The sequence below is a fragment of the Pavona decussata genome, unplaced genomic scaffold, assembly GCF_977016875.1.
Source record: "Pavona decussata unplaced genomic scaffold, jaPavDecu1.1 SCAFFOLD_260, whole genome shotgun sequence".
Taxonomy (NCBI): Eukaryota; Metazoa; Cnidaria; class Anthozoa; order Scleractinia; family Agariciidae; genus Pavona; species Pavona decussata.
Genome location: NW_028145663.1, coordinates 1,930,131 through 1,956,564, shown reverse-complemented (window position 1 = coordinate 1,956,564; position 26,434 = coordinate 1,930,131). Strand labels below are relative to the sequence as shown.

General features: G+C 38.0%; 2 protein-coding genes across 5 annotated transcripts; one reads left to right on the top strand and one right to left on the bottom strand.

Annotated features, from left to right (window-relative positions):
* Window positions 1-108: 108 nt before the first annotated feature.
* LOC146456254 (centromere protein H-like) lies at window positions 109-18,556 on the top strand. The gene is made up of 10 exons (XM_085093339.1): window positions 109-351; window positions 2,574-2,643; window positions 3,262-3,333; window positions 3,771-3,857; window positions 4,543-4,606; window positions 6,144-6,195; window positions 7,263-7,303; window positions 11,244-11,305; window positions 12,982-13,042; window positions 14,397-18,556. Exons 1-10 carry the CDS (start codon window positions 111-113, stop codon window positions 14,490-14,492), a joined length of 846 nt encoding a protein of 281 aa, XP_084949465.1. The 5' UTR covers window positions 109-110; the 3' UTR covers window positions 14,493-18,556.
* Window positions 18,557-19,651: 1,095 nt separating this feature from the next.
* LOC146456253 (uncharacterized) lies at window positions 19,652-22,945 on the bottom strand. Of its 4 annotated transcripts, none has more exons than XM_085093342.1 (4): window positions 22,718-22,945; window positions 22,162-22,207; window positions 20,855-21,011; window positions 19,652-20,517 (listed from the first exon to the last, which is right to left on the bottom strand). In XM_085093342.1, exons 1-4 carry the CDS (start codon window positions 22,768-22,770, stop codon window positions 20,303-20,305), a joined length of 471 nt encoding a protein of 156 aa, XP_084949468.1. In that variant the 5' UTR covers window positions 22,771-22,945; the 3' UTR covers window positions 19,652-20,302. The 4 variants fall into 4 exon arrangements, 2 of the variants coding, with proteins under 2 accessions (XP_084949468.1, XP_084949469.1); XM_085093343.1 differs by lacking the exon at window positions 22,718-22,945 and adding an exon at window positions 22,323-22,707; XR_014858844.1 differs by lacking the exon at window positions 22,718-22,945 and having other exon boundaries at window positions 22,158-22,710.
* Window positions 22,946-26,434: the final 3,489 nt, after the last annotated feature.

Genomic DNA, 26,434 nt, shown 5'->3' with positions numbered 1-26,434 from the left:
CCATTAAAATGAAAAAATTTGAAAGATTTGGGTACTTTTTCCATCATCTTTCCTACCCCCTCCCCCTTGCTCAAAGGGAGGTATGACTGCGGAAATCTGGGCACGAACGAATGTTGTTTTTGGACAAAATGGCGGCAAATTTAGAGGAAGAAGAATTTCTCGAAAGCGCGAGTCCTATAGCACCCACATTGCTGAACCTAGAAGGCACAAATACAACTGAAAACGGGGGAGATGCGGATGAAATTCAGAACGACGAGGAAGAGGAAGAAAAGAACCCACTCTTGGGACTGAAAAAGTGCAAGGAATGGCTTCTACAACAGAAGATCAATCACGAATCCGAATTACTCGTTCGTAAGTTGTAATTTTCACTTCTTAATTCTCGAGCTATTGTGAAAGGGTTCAATTTTAGTTAAAAGTGTCAGTGATTGTCTCCAGGTTAAGAAACGGTAGAGAATTCTTTACATTTCAAGGTTCAAGCGAATCATGAAATGTACATGCATGTTTAGCCGGCGTGATCAATCGATGAAATCGATAATCGATAACAATCGATGGCAATTGATGACAATCAATAACAATTAATGGATTTAAATATCGAAAATCGATGTCCAATCGATGGCGAAAAATTTGTCTTTTTCAATTGCCATCAATTGTATATTGATGAACATCAAATGCCATCGATGTGCATATTTTTTGATGGTCAAAATGAAACGCTTTTACAAAAGAAATACGGTGCACCTTATCAATCACTTTCAGCAAAATCCCACAATCTCTTTTCTTCTTCTTAGCCTGTGAACAGGTTCCCGTAGCCAGAAAGAGCGAAGGAAATGGCGAAGGAAAAGGCCGCGAGCGAAGTGAGGCGAGTGAAGCTGGCCGTCCCTTCCTCCCCCCAGTCCCCCCTCGGCCAGCTCCCCTCTCGGCACAGTTTCACCCTGCCTCGCTTTGCTCGCGGTGTTTTCTTTTGTCCTATCCCCTACCATAGCCTGTTCACAGGCTACTTCTTCTGAGCAAAGAATCGGTCACCAACTTCAACAGCAAATGGACATTCCTGGTACATACTCTTTAAGTACAACCTGGTATAGATAGTCAAAACAACTTGATACATTTCCAGTCAGTTATTTGTGCAAAGGCTGGGGCAAAAGTCACCAGACATGTACGCGACCACAAGCGGAACAAAACTACCAATAATTATTAATCAAAAATTGATAGAAAACAGTCAGCTTCACAGTAAACGATAGTCAATAGTAATCAATGGCAATCAAAACCAAATAGAGGACGGAAGCTTGTGATTACTGATTGGTCATCAATTGCCCGATTGCAATCGATAACAATTAATTGTTTGTCATTGATTGTTATCAATTGATGGATAAGATTTTGGATGGTTTTTTTTTTTTTGCAAATCTTTATTAACAAAAGAATTACAATATAACAAGCATACAAATGAAAATTGATGGTAGTACAAGTTCATTTGACAGTACAAAAGTTATTACAACATATGGATTTGCATCATAAACAACACACATCGCATGGTACATAAAACTAGAAAGACACAAAGACATTATTATAATAATATAAATGAGGCACAGTTACCATAAGACATACAGCAAAAGTTTATTCTAGTGAAGACTGATTAGAACAATAATTATAGTCAGCACTCGCCAAAACACACAAAAACAAAACAACACGAAACGCAGGCCACAACACGTATTACTTACGCTAACACATAAGACCCTATAGTTTCTATGCTTAATACAGAGGAAGAGCATGTTGGTATTTGCAAAACGGAAAAGAAGAGAAAGGAAATAAAAAAAAAGGACTTAAGCCAAGCCTTCAATGCGTAGTTTGAAGGCAATTCTTTGTTTGAATTCGTCAAAATTTAATTGTTTCTTCTTTAGTTTTTGACAGTTTAAATAATATTTAGCAACTAATAGACAATAATTTAACTTTTTCACAGTTCTGTCTCAGCACGCAAATTGACTATAATTTAATTTACCAAATAAACGTTCTTCGATTTCGGATGATAGATTGTCATCAATTGATCACACCGGGATGTTCAGGTAGCTTTAGGTTTGGCGAACTTTCTTGGTTTATGAAAGGACATGACAGGACAGGATCAGTGTGAATGACAAGGCAAGTCCAACCTAGCCTTGAACCACTGATTCCCTGATCTTGCAGCCAAAACTCCTTGCTGACCACTACACTGTTGTACCTCCACCTGTGCTCCAGTTTTTCTTTCTACCCAGTTGTACAAATGGTTACTGGTAAGTCACTGGCGAGAAGAAGAAGTACTCTTTGCTGTTCTGTAGTACAGAAATTGAAGTTGAGAGAAACCATGGTACCTACCACTTGGAATATTTAGCCTTAAAATGGATGTAACACCTTGGGTTGGGTCTTTGCCATAAGAGATCACAAAAATTGTATCCTTGTAGCCTGTGAACAGGCTTCTTGGGTGTGCTGAGACGGCGGAAGCGCTTCTGCCCTCTGCGCACGCCCAAGAAGCATGTTCACAGGCTAGTATCCTAGGGCTTGCTTTGATTTATTAGGTTAAAAAAAAATGTTGACCGTGTTGTTTGCAGGGCGTCTCCAGCAGCGTGAAGACCTTCAGACCTCCTTGAATGATTCTTCACAATTAGATCTTTATGAAAGGTTTGTGTTCATTTGTAATCCACTTACTACAAAAATTACTAGTCAAGAAGAGTAACATGTTTCCTACTTGACCCTTTGCAACAAACAGTTGGTACAAAACCTTCTCCAGTGCCAGGTACAAAACATGAATACTAGTAGATAATGTGTTGTGCTATTTGGTTTTAAATAAATTATTTAATTTACAGAATGTGGTTAACAGTTGAAACAAAAGGGATGTTTTACCAAAAGAAGAAACAAAAGAAAATAACCAAACAGACAAAAAATACAAAAACAAGACAAAAAAAAACAAAACAAAACTAAAACAGATTTACTTACTTGTATATAGTGATTTTTGCCGGAGTACCTTTGGCTAACCCTCTTTAAGAACTGAAGAAAAATCAAATTTTTTTAGCCTTGTTGTTTTTTATCAAATTTTCCCTTATATGATAATAATGATGATTATTATGATCTGCACTCATTTACTGAGGCTCAATGCATTTCTTCCTGGGTTTTATGCCCCTCTGTCTCTAGGGATAATTTTACTCTAGGGATGACTGTCAATTATTGACAGTTATCTTCAGTTTATATTAATCATCCATTGGTATTTAAATTCATTGGGTAGGTTTAATTTTGTCGTAGGATATCCAAGCTGCAAGATCAGTTGTATTCCTTATCAACCGCACGATCCTACAAGAAGCTTGTCTTGGATAGGTTGGTCACTAGAGCTCATACCAGCTGTCTACTTGTCAAGTTTATTCATATAGTTTGTTGTCACTTTCTCTCAGCTGAATCTGTCAAACATGTACATGTATTTGTGACTGGGACAGAGTGTGGGGAGACACCAACTTGTGCAAAATTTGTTATGATGCTAATTTCTGTTTACAACACCTACTGCAAAAGTTGCTGATAAGAATTGAAAATTTCTTCTATGCTTAAAGATGCCAGGATAGTCAGATTTCAAAACCCTATTACATGTGAGCAATAGTTTTTACCCATCACTTGCACCATTTTTCCATTCTGTGTATAGACCCCTGTATAGGATGCTACTGTTGTACTTGTAGAAAGTGAAATGAAATTCCATTTTCCATGAAGCCTTCAAAAACTATATAGTAGTTATTGTTGCACATGCTTGTATTGCCATGTTGCAGGCTTTTATGTGGTGACCAGCTAATAAAAAAGTTATTCCCAGACGTTCTGTCAGAGGTGCCAACAGAAGAACAAATTGAAGAAATGAAGTAAGGATAAAAGTTTGTATTACAATCATTACGTGTCGATGAAAAGTGAGTACTAAGGCAAGCATATTACTCATTCAGTAATGGTCAACAGTAAATCACCTGTTGACAGACGTGACTCGAAGGAAGGAAGGAAGGAAGGAAGGAAGGAATGAAAGAAAATGTATTTGCTGTGTCACACATTACAGATAATTGAGGGACTGAGAGCATAACTGACCCAAATGACTTTTCAGATTTGTTTTCGTTGTTTTAGCCCAGATTTGCCAGAGTTTTTGCACATGGCCTTAAATTCCTTTCGAAAACATTGCTCCAATGCGCTGCTTTACTTTTCGTTTGCAACAAAAAACAATGATTATGGGCAAGATTTCCATTTTTATCACAAAACAAAGTGCAAAGCAAAATTTGACAGAATTATTTGTGTCTTAGTGAGAATTAAGGTTAGGGGACACCTTGTGATGTCTATCATACAGTTAATGCATCTCATTAGCATCCTCACTTTCTGATGTGACTGAAATGTCCTCGGTATGGTGATCTGTACTTCCTAGACTAGCTTTTATATGCTGCTCGGAGTCATTTTTGTTCCTACTTTTGCCTCTTAAATTTAAAGATCAGCTGATGTTGACATCTAGTATTAGCTATAAACTAATATAAGACTCTTAATTCATTTATTCTAAACCTTTGCTTTCAGTTCTTTTGCCAAACTGTGCGTAAAACAGAACAAGCTTAGTACTGAGATTCTTCTGGAACATGAGGTTAGCTTCTATTCTTTTATCTTCCTCTGACCTGCATAGTACAATTAAAAGACAGTGCCTCCTTTTGTTACTGCACAAACGTTCTGCTTATCTCGGGATGGTCCGAGCAAGTTGAGTTTCTTAAGGACGGTGCCTGCTAAAACAGGGATATTTTTGCGCGGTTTATTACTGCGCGCGAAAAGCAGATCTTGGCAAGGGTTATTGGAATCCGAAAAGAAAAATAGGGGTAACTACGCATTTTTCAGAGATAATTAAGCTTCAATTTTGAAAATAATGCGTGGCATACATTGTTTTGTATATTGGTGCTTTTTAGAATACTTGTTGCTTAATTATCTATAAAAGATGCGTAGTTACCCCCAATTTTCTTTTTGGATTCCAATAGCCCATACTAAGATCTTCTTTTCCCGCATAGTCATAATGTGTTAAGGCTGGTTTCCATATGATCGCGGATCGCAGATCGCAGATCGCAATAATGTCTGCGATCGTCTGCGATCATATGGAAACCAGCCTTTAGATAGAACATGGTTCTATCTTCTGCGATCGTCTGCGATCGCGATCGCAGGATCGCAGACGATCGCAGAAGTAGTTTCCATATGATCGCAGACGATCGCAGACCTTATTGCGATCTGCGATCCGCGATCATATAGAAACCAGCCTTTAGGAGGCAACGTCCTTGAAACTTCAGGTTCTTGCCTGCAACATTAGAGGCATTTATACAAAATGTATTGTTACTACTCAGCTAAGCTGGCAAAATCTGGTGAATACCATATAATTTAATCCCTGAAATTTGTAGCAAAGACAAAAATCAAGTGTGTGTCACATGAAAAAATACCGCACGGTTCATGCAGTATTTAGCAGCCTATCCCAGGAGGTGAAGAGGTGGGTCGATCTGCATCGTTTACAAAGTCTCGCATTAATGGGTGAGAAGACAAAAGAACGATCAACAAAACAATGCGCCAGACACAAAAAACAATGGAGCTGCAAGTTATCTGGGTCGAGTAAAATTAGAGCTTAGAAAAGGGGCAGGCCTACTTGAAGAGGTTGGTTCTTGGAAAGAAACCTAAGCTAGATTGACAGGTGGAGTTGTGAATGCCAGCAGCAAAGTAGCGAGTGAAATAATTGGAAGGAGGCCTGCAAGTTCAAATACACTGTATGTCCTTCCTCCCAACTTCAGCCGGCATTTCAAGCATTTGTTTTCAGTGTTTTTCAAGCCTGTCCTCTCGTGACCACAGCCACAAGAATTATGGCTTTTCATTGATTTGTTTTAATTATGTTCAGTATGGAATCAAATAAACGCAGCTGTCGTTAAGCTTTGGAGAAGCTGACTCCACAAGATATTAAAGTAGCAAGTTCTAAAGAAATGAAAGTCTCCCCAGATTCTAGTTGTCTTTTAGTTAATAGGGAGCTTAAGCAATGACGACAGCGTCAGCAGGGAGAACGTCACTATTAAAATGAATTCACATTTTTTTCAAACGTCGTCGCGATTATTCCAACTCGCTTTAAAAGTCAGTTCGCAACATTTCTTATTTTTTCCTAGGCTTTGTTGGAAGCGCAAGCCAGTTTAGACAAGCTGAAGCAACTAAGTTATGGTAAGTCAAACTTCAGTTTTACAGTATTCTCTCCCTTGGTTCATAATTTCGTTTAAGGTTACCTTACACCTTCTGAGGCGTCTCGCGTCCAAGTGATGTAGCGCGTCCGGTTTAAACTGTAGATACCTACACCCTTACATAAAATTAAAGCTTATATAGCTGGCTATCAAACTAAACCAAGAATTTTGAAATAAAATGAATTGCCGAATTTTTAGCGCTGTTTTCTCGAATCAAATTTTTTCACTTAAAGGAGCCACTTCAAAGTGCTAAAACTCAAAAGGAATTTGTTCGTTTGCCTTCAAATTTGGACAATAGCTAGTTTAACATATAAACAACAAACACGTGTCTGCGAATTTTTTCTTTCCAAATAGTTTTTCTCCGAGAGCGATTTTTGTACGATCACTCCACATTTTTTTCATCCTATTTAAAAAATGTTCTATAACTTTTCATTGCGATTGAATATGGCAAAACGCAGACACGTTTTTTTACCGCTTTGGGTCCGGAAACTGAGAAGCAAATTAAATTAGCGAAAAAACAAAATTCGCTTTGACTTGTAGTTTTAAAAAGGTGATTCGGACGCTCGCATTTAGAGGTCATGAAAAAGTCGACAATTCATTTTATTTCAAAATTATTGGAATCGTTTGATAGCCAGCTCTATAAGCTTTAATTTGATATAGGGGTTTAGGTATGTACATTTTAAACTGGATGCACTACATCGCTTGGACACGAGACACCTCTGAAGGTATAGGGTCACCTTAAGAAATTTCCAACAATCACTTGATCTTTGTGGTTTTACGGCCTAAGGATTTCCCATGATTGGCCATTGAAGATTTTTTTTGGTCAGTAAAAAGCTAGGGTAAAGACATGTTAAATGCGGGGAATTTTGTCTCCCTAATAACCTTGAATCACAATTTTTGTTCAGGTGTTGGACTTCAGGACTTTTTAAAGCTTTGAGAATATTGATTGTCCTGGGAAAAAAACAATGTAAGTTTGTTAGTTAATTTTTCAGCTTCGGCTTAAACTGTATTTTAAAATCCGGTGATAATGTCTGTTTTATCCTGTAATAGGGAAAAAGAAGCAGAACAGAAACCTAATGAAATCCCTTCAGGTAAGTGCAGAGGCCACTTGCTGGACTGTGACAAAATTATTCCCTCCTGGCTATGACCAGGGCCGTACCTAGGATTTTTTGTCTGTGGGGGCAAACTCCGCACACCCCTCACAGGGGTCTACCGTATGTAGACAGGGTTTCTAGTTGAACACAAAAACACAGTAGTTATTTAAATACAATTCAAGCCTTTTCAGTATTACTGTGACACGTTGCATAGCTCTATAACACGCTACAACGATTACTAGAGAACAAAAAACCAAAAAGCCGTGCCAAGAAACACAACTCCTTGTGACAAACACTAATAGTCGGGCCCGGCATTCCAACAATTACAGAATGAAGCTCATTGCATGATACAGGCAATGATTAATTTCTGTCCTAACATTACACAAATCTCAACAAGAAAGGCAGTTAAAACTATCAAGCACTTAAAAGATCCAAGCCAAACCCAGCTGAAATGCCCTATGTGGCATAAAAACACCGTCGTCGAACACGCGGAATAAGAGATCATATTCAAAAGGAAGAGAATTTGTTACAGCGAGTTATAGCTTTTTCTGCGCGCCTAATTTACACCTACTTTTGTTGCATTTGTTTGTGCTACATATTTCATACCTTTCGCCCCCACACCTTTAAAGATTATTATGTATGTAAAGAGCCTTTCTGACACTCCTTTTACCCTTTTTAAGCCAGTTTTCTTTGCATAAGTTTTTAGTGTGCGCGTCATTTTCAGTGTTGTAAAGTTGTGTTTCGCCGTTTTTATGTTAGTCGTTCGTTTTCTATTGTTTCTCAGTTGCTTATTCCATGTCGTTACTTGTAGTATTTTTTAACATCTTTTATTTAATCTTTGTATTTCATGAACCGTTCTGGTACGGATTTGTTTACCGTCGGGATGTGTTTGGAATGGTGAAGTTTTCGAATAAAGTGATAAAGTAGAGAGCTGAGTGTAATTAGCAGCGGCTACAGAATTCAAAAAAGGAAACTCAAAAATCATTAGGCGCAAATGAGCTGTCGGATGATGAACATGTGATGGTTAAATCCAAACCCGCTACAAATACTTGCGAGCAGGGCAGGCTTTTAAAACCAATTTATCTCTGAAAAAAAATATACTTGTATAACCTAGATTTAAAAAGACTAAAACACGCGCCAGAAAGTGGCGTAGGCTTGTCAGTCTTTATTTACACACCAAATTCTAAACCATAGGCAGCACAAACTGACAAAATCATTATTTTCATAAGAAAACCGGTACTGGCTTTTGCCTCAAAAGATTTTCCAAAATAATTATTTGGAATTCACATTGAAGGAATATTTTTTCAGTCAATTAGTCGATTTTCTTGTGATCAGTGTGATGTTAGAAACAAATTGAGTTTTCCTGGCGGGGGCAGCTGCCCCCTCTGCCCCCGCGCTAGGTACGGCCCTGATGACGTTAGGCCTGGTTCCCACCGCTGAGATAAGCACAAGCGTAAGCATAAGAAAAATCGCGTGGGAACGGGATGTAATAAGGGTGAGTTAAGCATTAGGGGACTCGTAGGTAATACGAGTCCCCTGAAAATGACTGCGTGGGAGGCTAGCATAAGTATAAGCGCAAGAAAAAGAAACTTTTTTCCATTCCTTGTGCTTGTGTTTATTTCACAAGTGGGAACCGGCGCGAGGTAAGCACAAGCACAAGCTAGATGATTCCGCCATCTTGAATCAGTTTCCAGATCTCCTCCAACGTTACTGCGCTTGCGTATGCCTTATTTTCTTGTGCTTGTTTCGCATGTGGGAACGTCGCAAGCTTATGCTTGTGCTTATCGAACAAGTGGGAACCAGGCTTAAGCAACGATATGAGGGCGACAAAACGACAACGTCGCAAAACAATAGGTGTAATGAGGGAAAGCAATCGCTCTGCACGTGCGTTTTAAATTTTGGTACATTTCTTTGCCGCCCTCGGCAAAACAATGGGGAACTTAAGCAACGACGACGGCGACGGCAACGAGAACGCCACAAAACAAAAGGTTTAATGAGCAAAAACAATCGCTCTGCACGTGCGTATGTTTTTGTACATCTCTTTGCCGTCATCAGCAAAACAACAACGTGAAATGACCAAATTCAAGGATTTGTGGAGAACGTGAGCACACCGGTGAATTTGTCATTCTCTTTCCTTACTTGAACGCCGTTCCTATCATTTTAGTTCCCGGATACTTCGGCCACATTGTGCAAATTGAACGAATTGGAATAATCGCGAAGTAGTACAAGTGACGCGAAGTCATATTTTCAATTGACCTTTTCGTTGCCGTTGCCGTCTTTGTTGCTTAAGTTCCCTAATAGGGAGTTTAAGAAACGAGGACAGCAGCGGTAACGAGAACGTCATTTAAAAATATAACTTCTCGTTTTTGTAACTCTTTCGCAATCTTTTAAATTTGTTTAACTTGGAAAATGCTGGCGAACTCTCCAGGAACTAAATTAGTATGAACGACGTCAAAGTAAGGAAAAATAAAGAAGATTTTGCGTCATACACTCCCGTTCTTGAGAAAACCTAAAATTTGGTCATTTCACGTTGTTGTTTTGCGGAAGACGGCAAAGAAATGTACCAAAATGTCAAACGCACGTGCAAAGCGATTGTTTTTGCTCATAGGCCCATTGTTTTGTGGCGTTCTCGTTAACGTTGCCGTCCTTGTTTCTTAGGCCCAGTTCAGACGCCGAACTTTTCATGAGCCGAACTTAATTCAAATTAAGGTCGCCCAAATCACGAAAATCCCGCCTTTTGATTCAGACGCCGAACTTAATTAGCCGAACTTAATTTACTTGAAGCAAAACCAATCGAAATGTTAGCGTGTTTTTTTTTTAATTATTATATTTTTTTATTTGAAATACGTTATAACAATTTATGCATTAGGTTCGGCTCATGAAAAGTTCGGCGTCTGAATCAAAGCCGTTCCAAAGCCGAAATTCCCGGCTGAGCCAGGCGGGAAGAACGGCTGAGCCGTTCCAAATTGAAACAGCCGTTCTCAACTGATTCAGACGCCGAACATTTCATGTACTTAATTCGAAGTATTAGGTTCGGCTCATGAAAAGTTCGGCGTCTGAACCGGGCCTTAAACTCCCTAATAACGTGAAATAACCAATAACTTCTCTTTTTTAGCTCGAACACCATGCCTACTAATTTGGTTCCTGGAACAGGGAAATTCGCCGTTTTTGTACAACTTGAATGAGTACATATAATCGCGAAGTAACAATAATAATAATAATAATAATAATAATAATAATAATAATAATAATAATAATAATAATAATAATAATAATAATAATAATAATAATAATAATAATAATAATAATAATAATAATAATAATTTACCAATTTATATAGCGTGTATTTACATGTGCTGATCAATAGCGCTTTACAATCATATGTTTAAAAGAAAACGAAAATACATTACCGTGAGAATAAAGTAACACAACACAAATAAGATGAAGTAATACTTTCAAGTGGCGTTTTCGTTTCCGTCATTGTTGTCGTTGCTTAAGTTCCCTAATTGTGACATAGCACCGTAACCTCGCGTGTTTTGGGGTTGAAGAAGATAAAACAAACAGGAAGAAGATGAACCCCCTGAAGGAAGTTCTTTTATCCTTTATGTTAAAAATACGACTTCTGGGAATTAATGGCATGAATAATAGTCTGACCTGACCTGCTGGAGGTGGGTGGGGTGAGGGGAGGGCAAACTTGTAGCCTTCAATGGGTTTTATTAGAAAAGGGAAAAACTACAGTACCCAGAGAAACCCCTCCGGGGAAGGACGAGAATTGAACTAGCAACATGCTTAACTCAGATGTGACGCCGAGTCTGGGAATGAAGCCCGGGCCACATTAGTAGAAGGAGAGTGTTCTTTGTCACCACTGTGCCATCCCTGCTCCCTGCTCTCTGTCCATACAAGTTTCTCCATGGTTATCTTTTGCTTATGTTAACAGAAATTAAAGGAAGATCAGGAAGATACGTCTGCCTCTGCTACAGACAATGCCGCAATCCAAAAGTAAGTACGGAAAAGTACTTTAGGGTGGGAGCCATGAGCGACTGTCAGAGGTAGAAATGTAGAGAGTTTGTCAAAACTTCATGGAAAGGAGAGATTTAAGTACACTACTTAAATGTGTCCATGCCCATGCCAAGGTTATATAAGGTTTGGACGACATTTTCTCCATCCACTCTTCAAGCTCTACCAGTCGCCCATGGCTCTCGCCCAGCTGTCCCGCGCCTTTTATCCTCAACCATTCTTCGCCATATAGATAAGGGGGTTAGTTTCTAAAGAAACTGTGGTATTGTGTCGGTGGCGGAGTGGAAACAAATATTTGGTTTTATCACCAGGGCTGATAAGATAATTTGACCACAGTAAAGAGATTCGACTGCTAGCAGTCGAATCTCTTTACTGTGGTCAAGTTATCTTATCAGCTCTGTGGATAAAAACCAAGCATTCATTCCTCTCCATGTTGTCTTTTAGCGTCCACCTCTTCTTCTCCATTCTGCCCTCCGTGTTTCTCTAAGTACTCTTTCCTCGTTATGCGGTGAACTTAGTTCACTCTTCTCCTTCTGAGCTCATCAGTTCACAGCTGTGATCTTCGGTATTTGTTGGTACTGACAGATCAGTTTTGAACATGTGTCAGGGAAAATAAAGGTTCTACTAGAAACATTGCAGATCGAAATGCACAAATCACCAACAATCACAGTGCTGCAAATACCTTTTTGGAGAAAAGTAACGCTCTACAAAATGAACGCGTGTTTTAAAAAAATCGCGTTTGAAATTCGCAAATTCGTGGAGGGAGGCAATTCAAACCTCAATTAATAGCGACATTTCTTTTCTTTCTTTTTTTTTTTCAGCATATTTCAACCTTCCACCTTCGATTGTTTATGATGTTTTAGGTTGACTGTATTTTGCGATCAGAATTGTCTTTCTCAGCTTTCATTCCAGTTTATTCGACAGGAAATGCTTTTGGATTCATGTTTTCTTACTTGACAAAATAGAAGACCACCTCCATTATATTTGGAAATTTATCCTTCTATTTTCCGTAACTTTATTCATTTCGAACTAAATTCCACGCATTCCTGTTCTTCATTATAGGAAAAAAAGAATTCTAGTAAAGTCAGGGAAATTCTTGTATCTTTCGATAAGGTGGAAGTCCTGCCTTCTCGATCCCGTCCCCAGTCGCTCGCTCGAAACTGTAGAGCGCGGGAAAAGACTCCTTCCCATAACCCCCCGCTTCGCGCTCGTTCCTATTCTCCGCCATGTTGTATTCGCACTCATTCCCAAACTCCCTTATCAAGGAAGGGAAGAGACTGTGGAGGAGGCAGGTGGAAGCCTATAGGTGCAAAGTTGCTACATGTATAGAATATTAGATCCTTGCACATAATTTTATCTTTTATCTTGCTTTGTATTTGTATTTAGTAAAGGAAAGAAATTAACCTTTGATTGCGCAGATATTTTAATTAACAAAGCGTCTAAAAGTACTTAAGAATTTACAAGCACTTGGGAACGTTTTACGTCACACTGAAAACTGTGCGCCCCAGTCAGTTATTTTTTTAAGTGCATTAATGTACCGTCATCGGCTGTTTGGGTTTGTCTCACGTGGTCAGTAGCGCTACGGTATCTTGTTGTCTCAAAGGATTTTCCCAGGAAAGTCTTCAGTAATTCAATAACCTAGAGGCGATCTTTTTCAGGTTGAAACAGCAAATAGCCGAGAAAGTAGAAAAAATAGATATCGTCAGAAATGTGTTTCAGGTAAGTTGTGTAGGGTTTTAACTATTTCTACGAGAAAATGTTAACTCCTTTGATGTTGGGGAATGGATCGATCTAAACAGGGATTTTTTTGCTTGACACTATCTTAGCCTTTTGTTGATTGTGATACAGGTAACCTGAATTAAGAGGCAATGCATTCAGTGGTTTATTATCCTCTGTTAAGCGAACAGTGCCAGAAGTTCTTCCTTAAAGGGGAAGTATCATGGGATTTTTGGTATCTTTTGTTAAAAATTCTTGAAAGGAACAACTCGTGATCTGTTCTAGCGCATTTTGGAAACAAAAATACGAAAACTTGAGAAACATTAGCCTAACATTTTTCAAGTTTCAATCCATACCGGTATACTCTGTCTCTGGCCAGAGGCACTAATCGACAGTTTAATTGCACTGGGATGATAATTTATAACAAACTTGACAATTATTTAGTTGTTTCTGCTGACAGACAAACATTTTTGGGTTTTGAAATGACAGCAAATTTGCGTGATACTTCCCCTTTAAGTTTTGCAAACTTACCCTCTATTAAGCGGTACCTTAGCCTGTTCACGCAAACGTTCAGTTTGCTGCGAGGAAAACTTGTTGCGGGGAAAAACTAAGAGATTTGACTAGCGTTTGCGTCGTTCCCCTCACAGTTCTTCCCACGCACGCCATTTTTCCTTCGCTCCCCACTTCAAGCTATGCAGTTGAGTAAAACGCTTTGCGGACGTCAAATCCCTCTTTCGCTAATTTCTCCTTTAACAAATCGAATCTAATCTATACAAAGCGTTGAATCGGCCATTCCCCGTAGGTTTGACTTGGAAATGACCCGTAGAATGAATTTAGGCGAAAACGTAATTATCGTGTCAGCAAGACTTTGTAACCGTTTTGAGTTAATCCAGGTTTCCCCACCATCCCAGAATATCAATCCAATCTGAGTCATATCGGTCCGAGTTCATCGCGATAGCTGATCAATATTTCAGTCTAAAAAATATGTGCGGTGTCACTGTTAACACCGTATAAAACCATTCAATTACAGATTGAGGCTCGTAACACTGAAAATGGTTTGTGCAGATACGGTGAAAGCGTTAGGTTCTATCTCGTGTTGGCCAGCTCCTAACACAGCTTTGTTTACTTTTTGGAGAAACACAATTTTTCTAGTTTTACTGTAAGTCTTTCCAAATGGTTACTTTTGGTTCTCTGTCACAATGACCACGCCCAAGAGTGCCACGTGATTAATGTTCTTCTCTCTTGTTATACTGTATGGGTATCACATAAACCTCTTCTGAAAACACGGTATATTACGAGGATTTAGACCGGCAGGTCGTTAACCGGATTGACATGCACTTTTTCATTCGCATTTCAGGGTGTTTTCGTAGGAAGTGGCATTGACTGGGCTTCTGACGAGGAAATGAGAAGTCTTGTTCTTAGTCTTGGAGAGACACTGGAGTTTGCGGCGTAACGTGTGAACATCTCCCCACATCACCAAACAACATCATAGCATCAAGTAGGAACCTATTCATAAAACTATCAAAAACTGAGTATGATGTATTTAAAACTGGACACATATGGTTTCTCTTGTTAACATCAGTGTATTGAATGTGGGATTGCGTTGCTTTTTAAAACAACTGCTTGTCGTAAAACGACATCGATACGCTTGCTTTTTTTATGACAACAAGCACATTCGGCAAGCACGCAAAAGAACTCTGGATGATTATGAACCTTACGCTGCAATGGAATTCTGTGCTAAACAAATCGTCTTCGCTATGGCCTCATAGAAAGTGAATACCGTTACTCTTTCATCATCAATTTTATTGGCTAATGCCTGTTTGCCCGCGAACAACTCGTCCTCAGTCGACATAGCTACCTGCGCTGTAGATCATGAAATAGGCAAAAAGTGAACGTACGACGCAGTTTTAAGCAACCTATGTTACCATCATACAAAACTGAGCATACTCCTGCTTTCACAAGTAGTTCTTGCGCATGCGCCTGCTAGTAACCGCTGAACACCGGCATCAGTGCTGTCAGAATCATCAAAGTGCCTAGAATTTGTACGAATAACCGTCCAGACTGTGGAGATATATTCATACGAGCCCGGACCAAAAGAATCCGTTCCGGACCGAGTCTATTTACGCTTTTATGAGCAGTACACACGGGACCGGTCGGGTATTGTACCAACGTGACCAAGTCAGCTGTTTTTACTAGAAAATAAGGCACAGAAAGCAAGAAGTGCCTTCAAAACAGCGATCTTGTACGGTTATGGTCAATTGTTCTCTGTTATAATGTTTCCGCCATTTGAGGGTTGGTTGGTTGCCTGAAAGTGTGCGAAGCAAAGTGAAGGTCGTTCGCGGTCATTCGCCTTCTCGTGGCATTGCTGTACCTATTTTAATGTTTTCGTAATTCTCGCAGGTTATCAAAAAGTGATGAATTTAACTAGTACCCAAGCCTAAATTGCGCACTTATCGGGCTATGTGTTCAAACTATTTCAGTTCCATTTGGGACCAGTAGTGAACGGTTCCTATATGATTCATACATGCGTGTAACGTACAAGTTTTTGGCAAACCAGAGCGCATGGCGCCTAGTTTTCTATGGAAAGAAAGACAATAATGATATGCCTGTGCGAAGACAAGAAAGATAAGTTAAGGAGTAAAATTTTAGCAGATAGTTCATCGAATTTAGATAATTAAGTGGTTGAACTCTTACTTTAACACATATTGCATTTCAAGCAAAGGTTTGCCCAGTCGACCCACTAATGATCTAATCTCAGTTAATCTAAATTAAAGAAGTTTATCTTGACCATTTTGAACAATCATCGATACTGACGTTTGTAATTATGTGTGGAAATGATGACTATAGGTAATTAAGAGTACTGATGCTCGAATGAAAGTCATCCCTAGCTTTGAACATTCTCATATTCTTTCCAAGAATTAAAGCTTACTTTATGCGATATGGTTCTAACTTCTGAGTCTCTGGAAGAAGTACGGAAGTATGAATATTCAAATAAACGATTTTGAAGAGTTTTTTGCTGCAATGCTGTTTATTGTTTGGTATGTTTTAATTTTTGCGTCTGCTGATTATGTTTCGGTTAGCGTGTACTCTTTCCTTGTTTTGTCACCGAGTTAAGTTTTTTGTTTTCGTGTTAATTGTTTTCCCATTAATGTGTTTATTTAGATCTGCTCAGTTTAGTTCATTCCACATGTTAATTTCTCTCGTTAAATCATATTGTCAATATTTTTAATTCAACGCCTTAGTCCGTGAGTGACAAAACCACACGAGGCAAAAGACACACAAGGAAAATCGTTTACGTTGATGGGAACTCCTAAGCCCACGACATCCGGTGCAAGGGGTTGGATTTGAAACCCCTCCCAAGCATGTTAGTATTGTCGGAGTACAAAGCCTTTTCTTGGCTTCAGCGTAGATAAACTTCATGAATCACCGGAACTACTGTTGTTCAACCGGCGCCTTCGTTACGATATAAGCCTGTGGTTAGGACTACGCTACAGATGGTAAATATATTAGTTTGTTTTTTCGTTTCGTCAGCGAACGCTCGCCAAATTATGCGCACATTTGCTTTCTGAGGCGAAGCTTCCTTGGAATTCTCTGTCGCACGAGATTTAAACACATTGAATACTGGTTGCTCAACCAACTAGGTACGAGGCCTGACTAGAACAAGTCGGGATCTCTCGGTAACCATCAAGTGAATAGACGATATTCGTATTCTTACTTTTGAACTGGATCTAAACTTGCAATGGAGGCTCTTACATTATTAAAAACTGACTCATTGGATAACGCAGTTCCAGAGTTTTGATTGGTTCAGCGGCCATGGTATATGTGCCATTATACCACACCCCAGGAGACACCCCACAAATATGGTAAGAGTGCGTGTCAAGGGGAAAAGTAAATGTCACCAAATCAGCAAGATTAAGTGATTTTTCGTAGTTTTGTTTAATATAGCAATTATTCCACTTGCGCTTGTTGAATACGAGCTGATTATAGCCAACTCGGCGCGCGGCGCCTCTTTGGCACATATCAGAGATTACAATGGAATGCCGTAGCCACGCAGGGCTTATATGGCACAGGTTGTCAAGCAAAGAAAACAAATCGAGTTACAAGTTGTGTTGCTTCGTGTGCTCGATTACAATTTCAAAGACAAATACAATTAAAAAGATACTACATAATAAAAGCCAGCTTAGTGAAAACCTTAAATAAATTCAATTCCAAAGGTAAAAACAATTCGCAATAAACTATATTACAAATTAAAGCCAATTAAGTTTAACCCTTAGATAAAAACAGTTACAAACTAAGTTTAATTTAATTACAAATTATTATTTAAAAAAAAAACTATACAATTATACTTTCTCCCGGGACGAGTTTCATCTCGGTGTCTGATTATATGCCTAAAGTGTTTACATGATTCCGCGGTGAAATGTGTTCGTTTGATGTAAACACGGTTCTTTTCTTCGTCCAGGTATGAAACTTCGAAGACAACATCGTTTGATTTCCGGTTGCAATGACTATACGCATACATGTATACATACAAAAAAGAACTTAATTTCGATTTGAACATAAACAACACTTAAAACCAAGAAACCATTTAAACAATACTCGACTTCTTTAAAATTCTGTTATTCTCATCTTCTGGCAGTATTTAGCTGTATCCTAAGGTCGGGTGAAGCTCGTCTCGGACGAGATGAACTCTTCCTGGAATCCTGGGATGAAACCACTCATGTAAAAGAAAGAATCTTCATGCCAGGAAACGAGACTCATCCTGGGACGAAAGTCATTCCTTTCTTACGTAATTGCAGCCTTAGACGAAGGATCTGCCATAGGCTCCCTCGCGTATTTTTGGTTCATCACACAATCTTTCCTTCCCAACGCTGGGGAGGAAAGTTGTGTGTCGAGTGAAAAGTGCATCTTCGAGGAAGGCTAGATCCGACAAGTTACCAAGTTTGGAATTTGAAAAGCTTTGGAAAGAAAAGAAAAAAAAACCGAGAAAAATCCAAACAAGATTGACCCGAATTAAAGTGTTTTCAGACTGTTTTGAGCTTCCCGAAGCTGGACAGGTGACTGTATGGAAATAAAAAATAAAGTAAACCTTTTATTTATTTATTTATTTCATCTCGCCAAGTGATAATTGAGGTAAAAGAGACAAAAGTAACCATTTCACTAGAGAATATACAAGAGAAAAAATACATACATAGAAGATATAATTGGCTTGGAGGTTACCAGAAAACACAGGGATTTTACATGGGGCCTCCCAGGAACCGATAAACTTAATACCTAAATATAGCAGAAGTAAACTGAAGTAATTTGTGAACTCGATTTAGGTGATAATTAATTGTATTGATTGATCAAAAAAAGCAAGCCGGACAAACGAGACTCTGAACTAGTGATAGCTGTAGGTAAAGAGTTCCAGACTTTAGGGCCTTGGAAGAGAATGGCTTTGTCAGAGGTATGGTAAATGGCTTCCAAATAGTCGGGCGCACGATAAAAAAAAAAAAAACAAAACAAAAAAAAAACAATCAATATTTATGTAGTCTTCATTTACGAGGGTGGCACCAAGTGCAGTGACCAAGAATAACTTGTAGCTCTCGATACTACACATAATAACAGTAATAAAATTCGCTTAAAAGCACTCACCCAAATCTCTTTTATAATATAGGGTCGTACCCCAGCCCTGGATAAATTTTATTCATTCTTTCATCTGCAGTTCAGTATATGAAGTTCATATATTGCGCTTCCATGGCCTCACGTCTACGGTTATATTACAAACTCACAAAATGACCAGCTCCCAGTTGGCTTGATAGGTCAGTTGATAGAGCACTGCACCGGTATCGCAGAGGTCATAGTTCGAATCCTGTTCAAGCCTGACGAGTGAATTATTTTTCAGGCTTTGTTTTCGCAACTGCTTAAGTTACGTTCGTAATTGCGATGGTCTCTTATTGACCCATTCCAGTTCATATATGTTGAAAAAACAGGTGAAAACGTTATTTTAAACGAGCGGTCCGAGCGCTTTTTCGAGGAAACATTTAACAATACCTAAGGGTATTTTTCCACCACACCATCCCCCCCTTCCCACGCCTTCGCCGGGGGCGACAGGATTTACATGAGGTCACGCGATTGTGTTCTCTTGAAGGTAAACTATTTTCAGGTGTTTTCTATCCGTTTTTTTATGCGGGTACAGGTACATGTTATCAAAACAATTAGAATTCGTGATTGCTTTTTGAGCGCAAAAGAATTGCTTCTTGCGTGTAAAACAAACAATTGTTCGCGACTTACCTTCATTCGAATGTCATCAGATAGCTTTAAATAGCAGATCAATGAACTTGAGGATGTATTCACTCAGTGCTTGTGAGTGAATGGAATCCTGGAAAAATGCTGCGCCCTTGTCCAAGACTTAAAGAATTTCCCTTTTATTTTAAATTACTAAAAAATATGTTAGAGAGAACAACAAGTTTTTATGTTTTGTGATTGAAATGGACGTGAAAGTTGGAAGAAAGATTCACACCTGCAAGCCTTGTGGAAAAGGAATTTGTTTGTAAAATCAGACGGTCTTGTCTCTGTTGTATCGGCTCCCTGCGGTGAAATTATGATAGTCGAGTTTCATCATCTGTTCGTAGCAAATAGTTTGCGTTTTTAACCCTTTGGTAAAAGCTAATTTTAAACAATATCTTCTCACGTGATTTGATATGCAAGATATGTAATGTCTTCTATGAAAATGGCACAGTGAAAGAGAATTTTATCAAAAACCGATGTTGCTTGCTTTTTGAGATAACGCTGTTTTGCTACTCTTAAATTATTTCAAATTTTAATGTTCTTGGCCCCCACAAACTGTTTGTTATCCTAATACCACAAATAGATCTCTAGAACTCACAAAAAGACACACACACACACACGGCTATACATTATTAAAATTTCAAATATTGCGGTAAATCGCATCTGATTGTAATTTGCACAGAAAGATAAAGATACAGTAGTCGTTGTTGTCGCATCGTTTCGAAAAGGCAGCTAACTTGACGATTTCACGGCACTTAAGCGTGCAAAAAATAGACAAACAGATTTAAAAGGCAGTACTTTATTAGTTGAAATTAATAAGAACATTCTTGACATTGGTCTTGAAGGGTGCTTCGTAATAGCTTTTGTTTTAGTCGTTAAACTTTAAGAGTAATCTACAGACTTTAAATGTATCAAAGCCGTCTTGTACACCATATTAAACAGCACCACGAGAAAGTATTGCTCAGTAGCTTTCATTTGAATAGTCTCACTTTAGAGTTACACTACCGAATCACAAATTAGAAACACCTTGTACAGCACAATAAACAGCGTAACAGCAGAGCATTTTTCAACAACTTTCACTAAATGGTCAGGCTTTAGGAGTTTATCCACAGATTCAAAAGTTAAGACCAACTTGTACAGCATAATAAACTGCATAAAAGCAGGAATGAGTTTAAGTGTAAGTAACACATTTCCGGTGAGCCAAAGTTTACCTAGGAGTAAAAATGAAAAATTTTGTTGAACATTTGATTAATTTATAAAACAAAATTGTCAAGAATGCCAAAAATTGAGAATACCAGACTGAAAGCTTCTCCTTTCTTTGCATTTATGCTTTCAATAGAAGCATCAAATGACCAAAAAAGGGAAAAAAATTACAGTCACAAATCCGGCACAGTGAGGTCTTTTTACATAGCAACGACAGCTTGCATTTTACAGAAGAAAAATAAAGTCGATAGTCTCATTGCATCTTTCACTAATGCAACGTTTCATTTCCACTACAATATGTGGATCCAGGTCCAGCTGGGAAAGACACAAACGAATATTTCTTACCTTCGAGGAATACATGTAGTGTGGTGAGCTGAAATTCGGCCTTAGTGTAACTTACAACTGTTTCAACGTAGATATTAAAAGCCAACAACTTCTGTACTCTTAGTTTGGTAATCTTGTAACATCGGAGTTTGCAGGTTCTTGGCCCGGACAGCGCGTCCTTAAATAATAATAGTAATATTTATTGCTTGTTGTGTTGAGTAAATTCCCTGCATCGAAATATGATCAATCATTATCCGTGTTACAGGTACGAAATTTGTTACGAAGACCGTATGGAAAGGCTCTAAACTGCTAAACGCATTCGTATATTCTAACAAATATGGATTTACTTCCTGTATGTTTTAGTTAAATTTTAGGCATTTCCATTGTCGAAATGAAAGATTTATCCGCGAAGGAAGCTTTGTTTTGTTACGCGAAGAATGCGAAATCAAGAACTGAGTGGCTCAGTTTTGTCTGCGAAAGGAGCTTAGGTTTCGTTCGATTGACTGTTTTATTTCCGAATATGAATAAAAGGAATTATAGCTATTAGGTTTCTCTGTTTTAAGTAAATTTGGGAAGACATTTCTGCAAACTTTCGCTGACATTAAGAGCGATTTTTCACTCTAGTATCCCCAAAAGCTTCTTATGAGGGATTTCTTGTCATCATTGTATGTGTTCCTATTCCGGAATAGGGTCAATCGAACGCATCCTAAGTTATTGCTTCATTTTCCTCGGTCTTCAGTCTACTAACTTTGTAACTGAGTAAAATCCTCCTTCCTTCTTTGGAGAAGGAGATTGAAAGTTCACGTGAAATTTTCGTTTTCGCTTCCACGTTGGTTGCTAACTAAGTGTTCGGACCTGGGGCCCGTTTCTCGAAATACCCAGTAACTTACCGGGCCCGTTAAGTATATTTTAAAACGTTTTTTCGCCGATTACAGAACGATTACAGACATGGCACTTCGCCAATGTTTTCATAGAATAATACGATTTTAAAATTTATTATTCAAAGCTAACAAAACTTGACTGCTGTTAAGAAACATTTATCACCAAAATTACTTATCGGGCCCGGTAAGTTACCGGGACTTTCGAGAAACGGGCTCCAGGGCCCTGTTGCAAGCCAGAATAACATCGATGTATTAATTCGTAATCTTAGTTGGACACTCAAGCTGTAATTTAAAATATTTTAGGCTGATCGAAAGAACACTCATGATATTTATTCATACCAAGAATTAGCTTTCTAAGCTTACGTATACTTATAAACAGAAACAGATTGTACAAATAAGCAAGTGATTCGATGCACCATGAACAAAATAAATGACAAATTCACTCACCTTGGCATCGGCTTTAAAATTCCTATTTTCATCGGCAATGAGAAAGCTTCGAAGCCAGTTTGTGGAAGCAAATGGATCAATAAATGTCAAGCAAGAGTCGTTTCTGTTAAAATTCTATTAACTGTGCGCTTTGAAGAGCTGAAATTTGGCCTGTAACTTACTGCATCATTCTACTTTAAAGGCTAACAGCTTCTGCATTCAGTGTTTCATCTTATAATATCGAAAATCACGGTTCATTTTGCGGGTTCTTGGTAGCACAAGAGTGCATCCTTGTGGTCAGGACCCGATGAAAAGTTTATCGCTTTTCCATCGGGTCCGGACCAAGAATATGCTGTCTGGACAGTAATGAAAACTCGTGAACAAACCTGGCTCGGAGACAAATATGGATTTATTTTCAATACGTGTTAGTTAAATTTGAGTGATTTCCCTATTCGAAAAAAAAAATAGCAAACAAGGCTGCAAGAATGTAAACGTATCGCGCTTGGGCGAAGTCAAGAAAGTGCAGTGGCTGTTTTCTACGAAAGAAACAATTGCTTCATTTTCTCAGTTTTCATACCGTACTAAATTTGTAGCGCAAAATCCTCCTCTCCTTCTTTGCATTAGAGGCATACTGAAGATTCATCATGATATTTTCGTTTTTGCTCAGTGACAAGCGCTGATGTGAACGAAAGAAATTTAACTTACTTTAACATCGGCTACAAAATTCCTGCTTTCACTGGAAACAAGAAAGCCTCGAAGCGAGATCAATGCACCTTCCACTTAAACCAGCATAAGTTAAAGTGGACTGTGCTTGGATAAATATCACTTAAAAATAAAAATAAATAAATAAATAAATAAATAAATAAATAAATAAATAAATAAATAAATAAATAAATAAATAAATGTTAAACAAGAGTAGTTTTTGTTTATTGTTATTATTATTATTATTCTTGAAAGTCTACGTACCACAGACCCTCCGGGTTAGGGACCACATGCCGTTTTTGAAATATAGTTTTTAGATTTATAAAGATATTTATTTGTTAACTAATTAAGTTGTAGGGATGTTTGTCGCCTCTTCTTGCTGTTTGTTTTGAATCTTCGTTGTCATCGGCACCAAACAAAAACTCTCGGCCGCTTGAAAAGAATGTTGTGGTGCAAAATGTAAAATGGACGACCCAAATGTACTGAGTGTAAACTCCAGCCCCGAGCTCGTAATTGTGTCTGCAAAATTTCATACTTTTCTTTCGGGAAAATCGTTGAAATATTTTACGTTTCCCGCAAATAGCCTCTTGTTAACCCTCAATGGAGTTCCTATCAGCGTAAAACAGCTTTTTTTTTCTGTTTCATAATTCATGTCTTTCGCTGCAGCTTGCATATGGCCTCCGTCTGACTTGTGCAGAACTTTATGTATTGTTAAATGGCGAGCTGAGATGCGTGATTCTCACTTCTATGTGTACTTCTTCAAAGTACAATTTTTTTTATAAAATTTAATGTTTGCATTAATTTAACAAGGTTTGATTTGAATGGTCGCGCTTTGGGATTTTGGTCATTAACACAAAATTGCATTGAAACCATTTTTGGAAATAGTCCACAAAGAACAGCAGGACTTGACCACTGAGGTCAAAAGGAGCTTTATTGTTTCCGCCTTATCCTGGCTTATCTAGAATTTTTCTGATATTTTTGGAATAGGCGAGAGTATCGAAATTTCTTTGCTTAGCATGTCGTTTTTGAAACGACATCGTTTCGTTTGGGCAATTGTTGTTAAACACGTTTTTTTGCTGAGCAGTAAATAATCATACATTTCATTACTCTGTTTATTCAACCAACCCTTCCATTATTAATTTTTTTGTTGTTGTTTGTTGGTTTTTTTCGTTTCCTTTGAAGACACAATTGTTCTGTTTGCGACTACAACAAAACATGAAACTGAACATTAAGCAATGAGAAGTTTAAAGCAACCTTGGTTCTCGTGCATTCTCACATCATCATTCCGCTGCCGTTGCTCCCCGACAAGTTTGAAATGCGCTGCAGATGTTGCAAATATCACAACCAAAGTTACTTTTTATTTGTCAGTAGAGCTTAAAATAAGCTCTGCAGAAAGGTTAATAACTGAATAGCGCCCTGCTGTACAATGAGAGGTGCCTTTGATTAAAACTTCGTGTAATGTCGGACAAATCTTGGCTGTTACCACGCAAAGTGGCAAGATTAATTAATGAAAGCAAGCTTTCAGCTCAATTTTTATGAAACGCTTGTCAGTTGCTAGCAATTCCATGTTTTTGATAAGTCTCGTCTTGGTTAACTTTTTTTTCTTTTTCTTTTTGTTAGGAAAGTCAAATGTGTAATGGTATTTTACGTATTGTTTAATTGGAGCTCGCAGCACTGACTTCAGAAATGGGAAAAACACCTGTCATTATGTCACTCCGCAAGAATGAACTATTACCGCGTTTACTCGGCCATTATGCAGGTTTTGTTTATTCAACAGTTTATGTTAATCCCGTAATTAACCTCCGAGAAGATTCATAGTTTCAGTCTAGCGATAAGAGAAGAAGCATTGATTGTTTTACCGTGACAGCGTGGCACCGAACTTTCACTTTCTTTGCTTTGCACATGCAGCGTATTCAATTTTGCTACTGACGAGAATCACACGAAATTGCGAGAAATAGTGAGGAACAGAATAAGCATTTTAAATACTTAAGAAAGGTCTACCAAGAAGCCAGAAAAAAACTGGGAAAAATCCATTTAAAGACAAAAGTCAAAGAACCAAATAAATCAAACAAGGAAGCCATTCCAAAGCTTCCTAAACGAAAGAGAAAGCCATTTAATGGCTTCGAAAAGAGGAGAAAGCCATTTAAAGGCTTCGAAAAGAGAAAAAGGCCATTTAAAGGCTTCGAAAAGAGAAAAAAGCCATTTGAAGGCTTCGAAAAGAGAAGAAAGCCATTTAAAGGTTTCGAAAAGAGAAAAAAGCCAGTTGAAGGCTTCGAAAAGAGAAGAAAGCCATAAAGTCTTCGAAAAGAGAAAAAAGCCATTTGAAGGCTTCAAAAAGAGAAGAAAACCATTTGAAAGCTTCCACTGGGAAACAGAAGAAAGCCGTTTCAAAGCTTCGAAGAAAAGAAGACAAGAAGTCGTTTAAGACCAACCAAATTCATTTAAAATTCAAGAACAGGAAACACAGTATAGCAAACAAGAAAGGTTTAAAAGCCAAGTTACAGAGACCAAACACATCCATTTAAAAATCAAGCACAGAAAAATAAGTAGTATAGAAAACAAGAAACATAGCTGAATAAAGCCACTGAACAAGTTCCTGAATGAAAAGTACATCACGAGGTCTTTTTACTGAGAAAAGGCAATTAATAAGTAAAGAGACGGATATAAACACGCCGTTCAAATGTCGTCTTACTCTTTCGTTCGTTTCTTGTTTTAGAAACCGGCTGTCCGGTATTTTAATCGCTGACTCAATAGATTATAATATTGTTGTTTTATACTGTCGTTACGAATCCCAGAAAAACATTACTGCATGACAAACATGTTTTTAAATCGAATATTTATTTTACCGTTCCATTATTATTCTGTGGTCCTATAATTACCTTCAGGTTCTTATCTCTACATAGATACTGCAAAAACACTTCAGGTGATTAATAAAATGATGATCTAATCCTCCAATTTCTTTAACTGCCAAGGTGTTAAAAAGAGCATCTTTTGAAGACTGAATTCCACATATAACTGTCAATTCCATTTTTGGCAATTTGAAAGACAAGTCATTTCCTCCGTGATAATATATATTTTTATCCCGTCATTTCCTATCTCTTTCATTAACCCAAAAATAATAATAATAATTAAATAATAAAATCAAAATAACCTTCTCATGTAGATGAAAGAAAGTTCCCCTTATTTTAAGGCTTAACCTGCTGGTTCGTTCAAAAAAAAAATTGTTAAAAAAAGTTTGTTAATTCTAATGGACAATAAAGTACTTTTTAACGACGGAGCCACAAACGGTATTAAAAGACAAGGTGGCACGCATGAATGGCAAAATTTTTAATAACTTTCGTCATATTTCAGTGATAATCGAGGGCGGTTCGGCAATTTATCCGTTTTTAACGATTCGGAGCAAAAAACAAAAAGATTCATTATAACTTTATCATTCACCGGATATTGAAATACACTTCTAAGAGGGCTCGTGTACCATTTTTGTCTCTCTAAATTTGTTTTACAGAATAGTTTCGAGAAAATTCTTGTACATGACCGTGCATCTCGTTTTTATTGATAATGTGGTTGTTAACTTGATTGCGGCACACCCGCA

Excerpts from the sequence above, each read along its gene's own strand:
- LOC146456254 (XM_085093339.1), top strand. The coding sequence starts at position 111 with ATGTTGTTTTTGGACAAAATGGCGGCAAATTTAGAGGAAGAAGAATTT. Across the intron at positions 3,858-4,542 it reads GAACAAATTGAAGAAATGAA|TTCTTTTGCCAAACTGTGCG; the intron begins GTAAGGATAAAA and ends CTTTGCTTTCAG. Across the intron at positions 7,304-11,243 it reads ACCTAATGAAATCCCTTCAG|AAATTAAAGGAAGATCAGGA; the intron begins GTAAGTGCAGAG and ends TTATGTTAACAG.
- LOC146456253 (XM_085093342.1), bottom strand. The coding sequence starts at position 22,770 with ATGCCTCTAATGCAAAGAAGGAGAGGAGGATTTTGCGCTACAAATTTA. Across the intron at positions 22,208-22,717 it reads TGCGCTACAAATTTAGTACG|CTTTCTCATTGCCGATGAAA; the intron begins GTATGAAAACTG and ends CTGGCTTCGAAG. Across the intron at positions 20,518-20,854 it reads ACTACATGTATTCCTCGAAG|GTAAACTTTGGCTCACCGGA; the intron begins GTAAGAAATATT and ends TTTTACTCCTAG.